This window comes from Copadichromis virginalis, linkage group LG10 (genome assembly GCF_057382275.1).
Source record: "Copadichromis virginalis isolate Kocher_CV1m ecotype Utaka linkage group LG10, C_Virginalis_male_GT1.1, whole genome shotgun sequence".
Lineage (NCBI taxonomy): Eukaryota > Metazoa > Chordata > Actinopteri > Cichliformes > Cichlidae > Copadichromis > Copadichromis virginalis.
Window position 1 is genome coordinate 33,929,832 of NC_140627.1, and position 9,555 is coordinate 33,939,386.

Consider the following 9,555-nt stretch of genomic DNA (forward strand, 5'->3'; position numbering starts at 1 on the left):
CATGTGTATTTGCCTTGAGTAAGGCTCGTCCTACAACCAACCATTTTTCAGAGAAGAAATAGCTTCAGTGATACATTGAAAGTGGTGTGGATGTGAACCCTATGCTCAAAAAACTTTAAGGGAATTTTTGGTTAAAAAAAAAGAAAGGAAAAGAAGCACAGTAGTTCTTTTTTTATTCACAACACAGGTCAATATTAGGTAATGTAGGTGATTATGGCATCCTCTGGTTACACGAATCATTCTTTAATATGAAAATATGTAATATTTGGCTTTTGTAAACTGTTCTCACAATCACACATTAATGTTGTTGATGATTTAGACCTCAAAGTGTTTTAACTGGTGTTCGCTGCTGTGAGTACAGCTATATGTCCATAATTTCACTGATGTAATTAAAAACTATGTACACATCACTGAAGACACATTCTGTACATGTTTTGCTCCCGTATCATTGTAAATGCCCTTTCCTCTGAAACAAGGCCACAATCTTCTGCCTAATCTCTTTAATCTGCAGCCCATAGATGACAGCATTGAGCGCCGGCAGGGCTACTTCACCCACAGTGCTCACCATCTTCCTGTGGTCGGAAAGATGAGGGAAACGGTGCAGGATGATGATGATGAAGGCTGAGAACATTAAGATGATGTACAGAGTGAGGTGGGTGGCACAGGTCTGCAGAGCCTTGCTATTTATTGTCTTGGTTTTGCTCCGCAAACACACAGTGGCAATTTTAATGTAGGTGAGAGTCACGCTGCCAATGGAGGAGCCCAGCAGGAGCACGCTGTAGCTCAGGCCAAACACGTGGTTGATGACGACATCCTCACAGGAGAGTTTGAAAAGGGAGGCGTTGTCGCAGTGCACGTTGTCTATGAATCTCCTGCAGCGTGAAAGGCGGATCGTGAGACTGAGGAGGATCGACACCATGACAAACACCACCGCCCACGCTGCCACCGACAGCTTTACCACCATCCAGTTGGTCATTATGATGGTGTAGCGCAGCGGGTTGCAAATGGCCATGTATCGATCAAAAGTCATGGTCATGAGTATAGTGTGACACACGCCTCCATAGAGATTAACACAGAAGGCCTGAACGACACAGACGATGTAATGAATGTATCGCTCCGAGTCAGACACATAAAGATCTCTGAGTATATGAGGAACCACTATGGTGGACCCAAACACTTCATTTACACTCATGTTGCAGAACAGCAAGTACATTGGCTGGTGCAGGCTCCTTTCCATAAAGATCAACACCACCAAGCCAATGTTAGCCACCATGATGAAAATGTACACGAGGAGGAGGGAGATAAAGGCAGCAATAGAGAACTTCGGGGTGACCTTTAAGCCCCCCAGGATCAGGATATCTGCATTTAAGCTCTGGTTGTCCATATTTTACTGTGAATATCCAGTAGTAAGTCCTAGTTTATCCTGTACATCCTGTAGTATTAACGACAAACACGACAGCAGCAATGCACAGACAATCAACAGCAATTTATCCAGCATCAGACAACAGAGGCGATCATATTTGTCACATTTAAAAGTTGAATAAAGATTACCAGACTCTTAAACTGGTCTCTTTCCACATCTGCATTATCAAGAAAGACATTTTGAAAGCGTTGCTCTGATAGTTTGGTTTCTAAAGTTCAGAGCTACTGGAACAAAAGCAGGAGACAGCAGACATCCATATTTCTCCCACCCTCCCATAAACCACCGTCCATGCCCAAACATGAAGAAAGTCCCAGACGCTTTTATGTGTTTCATCAGTAGTCATCAGCTGCAGCTTCACATGTTGGCAGGTCAACTGTTGCTAAGCAACTTCCTCCCAAGACAGATCTGTTAAGACGATGATGCACTGAACGATGTGTTTTATATGTGACACATATCCTTATTGATATATGGTTTTTGCCTCTGAAAGCTCAGATGTTCAGTCTTAATTAAAAGAGTTCACCAAAAGTATTGCATTAGAAAGTACAGCCATTTCTATACTCAAAGGTTTTTAGTGAAGATCAATGTAGATTCACTATTGGAGGGAAATCTTCCCAATGGGTTCGGGTGGGTCGCCTTTAAAATGTATGTTTCCATATGAGTTTCAGATGTTTAATGTGAACAACCACCATCGTAACAGGAGATTTATGACAGGAAAGAAGAAGAAGGCGAACAGACACATTTCATCATCTTTAAGTTAAAGAAATGTATTTTTTTCATGTATTATTGTAAATAAAAATTTTACCAACCATCACTCATGTGTTTATGGGTAGTTTGGTTTTCCTAATGAATGTTATTGGGATTGTTAACCATGATAGTACAACTGCTATTTTTATTCTGATCACATAAACCTGTTTTGTAGAATGTTTCCAGGATCTTTTGTGACTAAAATTATTTTCTAAAAATTATCATTGAAAAAGCTTTTAGACAAAGTGATATAACACTCCTTTTAAAAGCTGGCACATTCTGGCTCTTATACTAGAGAGCCCTCTCTTATTTCTCTGTGATGTTCATACATTAGTGTGCTCTGTGGAGAGACTAGTAACCATCAGTGCACGATTTTTGGTTATTTGGCATTGTACTGCAAGGGATAACCCTAAATAAAAATCCTGCAGTTAATCTCAGATGGATGCTACGTTTGTGTGTATGTTTTGCAATTTTATCACACTCACTTCTTTATCAGTGGAACAGTTTTCAGGTGTTCTTACATTAGGCACCTTTTCATCTTTTAATATCCACCAGGCTGCATGACAACTGATGCATGCATGTGACTGAAATACAACCTAATTCTAATCTCGAGGTATGGTCACCTGGTGGATGTGAACTATAATTATATTTAAATAAGCATATTTCTTCTTACTTAAATATTTATTTAGATGGCAAAATCTTTCTAAAGTGCAACAGCTTTGACAGGAATTGTTGTATCTCTTTTGGCTGCACACCAGTCAAAAGAGATACAACTGAGTATAACGAGGAAGCGATGCAGAGTAATAAAGGGAATCCCAGTAAATAACATAATCATGCAGACAAAGAGGTAGGTGCTGCAGGTCTTTAACCCTTTAAAGCCGGTCAGAGCAGCACACTCCATTTTGCGCAACTATTTTTAAATCCCGATAGCTCTGCAACCACGTGAGCTAGCACAATAATTTTTTTTGCATATGAAACCGGAGGAGTTGTACTTACATCTGATGCCATCAGCTTGTCCTCGGTCACAGTTTCCTTCCACATATAGCTTTCCAAAAACTGCATAAAACCACTTGCAGCAACAAAAACATAATATTCCAGAAACACGCTTTGCCAATCGATCAGCTGTTTGTTACCTGCCCGAAACCGGAAGTGACGTCATTTTGCGGAAATGTAGTTTTTTTTACCATCAGGGCCTTATGAGCCTATACTGGTGTTTTTAAAAGTTATGTTTGACTTTATGACTTTCTGTGTCATTTCTGGGATGCTGAGGACTCATATTGCACTGCTGGAAATAGTTTATTTTGATGCATATGCTGTTATTTTTGCAAATTTGCATTTTAATATTTATTTTCGTTTTTCCTGCAATATATAAAAATTGGCGTATTTCAAAAAGAAAACTATGAAGACACTTAAAATAAATTTCCTGTGGTATTTACAGTTTTGAGGGATAAGCCTCTTAAATTTCTCTAACTAGAAATATATGTTAAAAAACAAAAACAATTTTCAATTTTTTTGTAGTTTATTGCACTTTTTTGCAATTTATGTAAGTACTATGCACTTAATGCAGACATATTATTACAATTTGGGCTATAATGGTTGTATTGATGTATAGCAACTTGAAATGCTCCCAAAAATGGCTCCACAGCATGTAAAAATATACTATAAGCTCTGGCGGACTTGGTTCTATGGTAGGTCTTAAAGGGTTAAGGCTTTACTGTTCAAAGACTTATTCTTGCTGGTCACACAGTCCACCGTAATCTGAGTATAGGTCAGCACTAATGTACAGAACCTGTGAACAGGATCACAGTGAAGGTGAGCCCATAGACATTGTTAATGACCACACTGTCACAGGACAGCTTAAACAATGAGGGTCACAAAAAGGGTTTGTGATCATGGTCCTGCATCAACTTAGCCATATGGTCAGTCCGAGCAGAACCCCGACCAAAACGAAGGCCACTCCCCAGGCCAGAACCGTCAGCTTGATCATCATTTTGTTGGTCATTATGGAAGCATATCGCAGAGGGTTACAGATGGCCACATATCTGTCAAAAGCCATAATCATAAGCACAGTGTGGGAAGTGGTGACATACATATGTGTGGTAAAAGCCTGAATAAGACACTCATGATAACTGGTGAGGCGCTCAGATGGAGGCAGCAGAATATCTGAAAGCAAACGGGGGCTCATGATAGATGATGATGAAGATTTTGGTCGATGAAAACCAGGAGTACGATTCCGATATTGGATGTCATAATAAGTATGTAGGAGAAAAGGAAAAGGAAAAAGAAAAAGATTGGATATTTGGAAACCTCTGAGACCTTTAATCCCTCCAGCTGCAGAGTAAAGCTGTTGAATGTGTAGTTTTCCATCAGAAAGTATCCAAATAAAAATGGCATATTTGTCACATTTATGGCTTTTTTCCAGAATAAATGAGACACGTCAGGAACCAAAAATTCAGGTAAGAGTGGCAGCTTTTAAGAACTAAAGGAAATAATTTGAACCAAGATTTATTTTTAGTTCAGACACTTGGTAGTCTTTGGGCTATACATTGCCTTTTTACTTAAACTGAGATACTTTCCAGCCCTCCCACAACTCTGGTCTCATTAAGTGGTTCAGAAAATGGATCTTGGAAAGAGTTCCCTGATTAATTAAATATTACAGTTTTTGCCCACTGCTTGAACACATTTTGCAAAACTCCGCTCTCTGTGCCAAAACTGTACACACAAGTAAACATGACACAACACTGGGAAATATACCATTCACATCTGCACCAAATTGAAACTCTACTCTCAAAACCTAAACTCTGCTGTCAAAACCTGACATTCCTTTGTCAAAATGTAACTCTGTTGACAAAATGACACATACTTGCATCATATGCAAACACTTACAGAGCAGGAGGAACACACTAGTCTTCTTTATATAAAACACTGCAGTCCTTGATTTCCATTGTTTATTCAGAAGGCACATTTACAGGAGACACATTTTCAAACAACCAAAAACGCAACTAGACCTACCCAATGTTGTACATTGCAGTACCATGAATTCAGATAAAGCAAAAAAAACAACAACAACACAATAATACTGCAATAGAAAAAACACTATACTGTAAACACAAAAAACCATGACAATTGTGCATAAGTGGGCTCATGGATCCCGCCGTCTGTTGGGGTCTGGCCACAGGATCTCATCAACATCGCAAGCAATGTCCTCTCCCGCTAGGCACCGGGGAAAATATCCTCTTGCATGTCGAAACCATCCATGGATTGCTGTCACCTGAATGTCGCCGCAGGCCTGTTCCATTGCCTGCAGAAGAGGCATGCGGGCATGTGGTTGGCGGTCATATACTCGCCATCTCCAAGCCGAAAAAAATTCCTCTATAGGGTTTAAAAATGGTGAGTAAGGGGGCAAGTATACCACTTCAAATTGATTGTGGTTGGAGAACCAGGCCTGGACCAGAGCAGCCCGATGGAAACTGACATTATCCCATATCACCACAAACCTGGGCTGATCTGGTCTGTTCTGTACAACTATATCATGGAGAGCATCTAGAAATGTGAGTATGTGTTGGCTATTGTATGGACCTAGTATTGCATGATGGTGCAGAAGCCCTCGAAGGCATATGGCGGCACATAATGTGATGTTTCCCCCGCGCTGCCCTGGGACGTGCACAATTGCCCTTTGGCCAATTACATTACGACCCCGTCGTCTTGTTTTGCTCAGGTCGAATCCAGCTTCATCAATGAAAATGAATTCATGAGGCTGTGCAGCTCCATCCATGGCCAAGATTCTCTGAAAAAAAGGGGAACATATCCCTGTACTACAGTGCTACACATACAGCACCCTCACCCCATCACACAGGTACCTGTGTAGCTCTCAGAATAGATCCATGTGGTACTGATATGGTACATATTCAGCTGCTACTGGACTTCACCAATACTCTATTGTAAATGTAAGGGACAGTTACACGTACCCGTACATATTCAGCTCGAAGTCCTTTGACCCTGTCACTGTTCCTCTCAAATGGGACTCTGTAGAGCTGCTTCATGGTGATGCTGAGTTTACCCAAGATGCGTCTGATGGTGGTGATGCTCACATGGTTTGTGTTGCTGAACACTCGCCTGTCTGCAAGTATTTTCCGTCGTAGCTGGTGGAGACGGATGGCATTGTCTGCCCTCACTAGGTCCACAACGGCAAGTTCCTGCTGTTGTGTGAACAGGCGTTGCCGTCCTCCCCCAGAAGGTCTTCGGGTCATTCTGGAGGAATACAACCACATATTGTCATCGGTTTGCTTATTTTTCTTACAGTACTTTACTGTACGTACTGTGTCATCCACTGTACAACACTGTACTTCAATATAAGGAATCAGCCACTTTGGCTGCAAAAGGAGCATTAGCACCCCGTACACTTGATATGGTAATGTGATATACTGTAGAACAGTGCTATAAAACCATCTGAGTAGAGCAGAAGGTATGGAGGTGAAGACAGACCTGTTTTCTAGTCGGAATGTTCGTATTACAGATGCCACTGTGAAGCGGCTCGGATGTGGGTGGACTCTCTGCCCAGCTTCCCTCATAGTCAGGCCATGGTTGATGACATGGTCCACCAAAGTTGCTCTTATTTCATCAGAAATATGGGTCCGTGCATGGCCTCTTCGGCCTCCTCCTCCTCTTCCTCCTCCTCCTCCTCCTCTTCCTCTTCCTCTTGCTCTCCCTCCATCCATGCTTGCAAAGTTCTTGAAATGGCTACGCTGAGGGCTTTTTGTAGTTGGCTAATTGGTGTTCGGTTTTGCAAGTAAGTGCCTTCAGGTGTGTATTTGAGTGGTTGCAATTACCCGATGTGTTTTGTATTTTGGATACATGTGTTTTCCGAATGGCACCCTGAAATTTCATTTTGTGAGCGAAGTGTCTTATGTATGAAATGGAGTGTAGCATGCAGGACCATGTGTGTTGCATAAAGGAGTAGGAGTGTTGCATAATTGGAACTGGGGTGCAAAGCAGCGCTTTTGTTTAAGGTAGGGGTACATGTGTTTGAGGTATGGTAACAAAAGCTTCAACTTGTGTTACTTTAGTCTAGGCATGGGTTCATGGTGTTCAAGCAACGGGCAAAAACTGTAAGTATTACCTGATATTTCTGTTGTTCTTTCGTGCTTCGTCTTATTCCTACCAACCAACCTTGTGGCAGAGGATTGCAACCTCTGTCTTACTTTTACAGAGGTGCATTTTTCTGGGAAGGAAGTTAATATCCACCTGGTGTCCATAGAAACTGTCAACAGAAAGACTTACACCACACTACTTATCTCTATGATCTTTGCTTTTATATGAAATCTACTCATATGAACTCAGTTATCAAAGCCCTGTAGATCAGTCCAGCTACACAGTGACACCAAGCAGAATCCAAACCAAACCAGAGGCCATTGCCCAGCCAAGGTCCTTCAAAAACTGTGTGCAAGTGTACCTAGAAGAATTGATGCTGTTTTCAAGGCTTGATTTAGATTTTTCTTCGATCCTTCACTGCACGATTACAGTTTTTGCCCGTTGCCTGAACACATTTTGCAAAACTTTGCTCATTGTGCCAAAACCCTAAACACAAGTAAACATGACACAACACTGGGAAATATACCATTCACATCTGCACCAAATTGAAACTCTACTCTCAAAACCTAAACTCTGCTATCAAAACCTGACATTCCTTTGTCAAAATGTAACTCTGTTGACAAAATGACACATACTTGCATCATATGCAAACACTTACAGAGCAGGAGGAACACACTAGTCTACTTTATATAAAGCACTGCAGTCTTTGATTTCCATTGTTCATTCAGAAGGCATATTTTCAGGAGACACATTTGCAAACAACCAAAAAAGCAAATAGACCTACTCAATATTGTACATTGCAGTACCATGAATTCAGATAAAGCAAAAAAAACCAAAACAAAAAAACCCCCATAATACTGCAATAGAAAAAACACTATACTGTAAACAAAAAATCATGACAATTGTGCATACGTGGGCTCATGGATCCCGCCGTCTGTTGGGGTCTGGCCACAGGACCTCATCAACATCGCAAGCAATGTCTTCTCCCGCTGGGCACCGGGGAAAATATCCTCTTCCATGTCAAAACCATCCATGGATTGCTGTCACCTGAATGTCGCCGCAGGCCTGTTCCATTGCCTGCAGAAGAGGCATGCGGGCATGTAGTTGGCGGTCATATACACGCCATCTCCAAGCCGAAAAAAATTCCTCTATAGGGTTTAAAAATGGTGAGTAAGGGGGCAAGCATACCACTTCAAGTTGACTTTGGTTGGAGAACCAGGCCTGGACCAGAGCAGCCCGATGGAAACTGACATTATCCCATATCACCACAAACCTGGGCTGATCTGGTCTGTTCTGTACAACTATATCATGGAGAGCATCTAGAAATGTGAGTATGTGTTGGCTATTGTATGGACCTAGTATTGCATGATGGTGCAGAAGCCCTCGAAGGCATATGGCGGCACATAATGTGATGTTTCCCCCGCGCTGCCCTGGGACGTGCACAATTGCCCTTTGGCCAATTACATTACGACCCCGTCGTCTTGTTTTGCTCAGGTCGAATCCAGCTTCATCAATGAAAATGTATTCATGAGGCTGTGCAGCTCCATCCATGGCCAAGATTCTCTGAAAAAAAGGGGAACATATCCCTGTACTACAGTGCTACACATACAGCACCCTCACCCCATCACACAGGTACCTGTGTAGCTCTCAGAATAGATCCATGTGGTACTGATATGGTACATATTCAGCTGCTACTGGACCTCACCAATACTCTATTGTAAATGTAAGGGACAGTTACACGTACCCGTACATATTCAGCTCGAAGTCCTTTGACCCTGTCACTGTTCCTCTCGAATGGGACTCTGTAGAGCTGCTTCATGGTGATGCTGTGTTTACCCAAGATGCGTCTGATGGTGGTGATGCTCACATGGTCTATGTTGCTGAACACTCGCCTGTCTGCAAGTATTTTCCGTCATAGCTGGTGGAGACGGATGGCATTGTCTGCCCTCACTAGGTCCACAACGGCAAGTTCCTGCCGTTGTGTGAACAGGCGTTGGCGTCCTCCCCCAGAAGGTCTTCGAGTCATTCTAGAGAAATACAACCACATATTGTCATCGGTTTGCTTATTTTTCTTACAGTACTTTACTGTATGTACTGTGTCATCCACTGTACAGCACTGTACTTCAATATAAGGAATCATGGTATGTTTCACAGAAACTACCACTTTGGCTGCAAAAGGAGCATTAGCACCCTGCAATACCCTGTACACTTGATATGGTAACTGTAGAACAGTGCTATAAAACCATCTGAGTAGAGCAGAAGGTATGGAGGTGAAGACAGACCTGTTTTCTAGTCGG

General features: G+C 41.9%; 1 protein-coding gene and 1 pseudogene across 1 annotated transcript; both read right to left on the bottom strand.

Annotated features, from left to right (window-relative positions):
- Positions 1 to 445: 445 nt before the first annotated feature.
- On the bottom strand, positions 446 to 1,384 carry LOC146700897 (olfactory receptor 4E1-like). Its single transcript, XM_085471446.1, has one exon. It carries the CDS (start codon positions 1,382 to 1,384, stop codon positions 446 to 448), a length of 939 nt encoding a protein of 312 aa, XP_085327572.1.
- Positions 1,385 to 2,870: 1,486 nt separating this feature from the next.
- LOC146700898 (olfactory receptor 5AC2-like) lies at positions 2,871 to 6,192 on the bottom strand (annotated as a pseudogene).
- Positions 6,193 to 9,555: the final 3,363 nt, after the last annotated feature.

Excerpts from the sequence above, each read along its gene's own strand:
- LOC146700897 (XM_085471446.1), bottom strand. The coding sequence starts at position 1,384 with ATGGACAACCAGAGCTTAAATGCAGATATCCTGATCCTGGGGGGCTTA.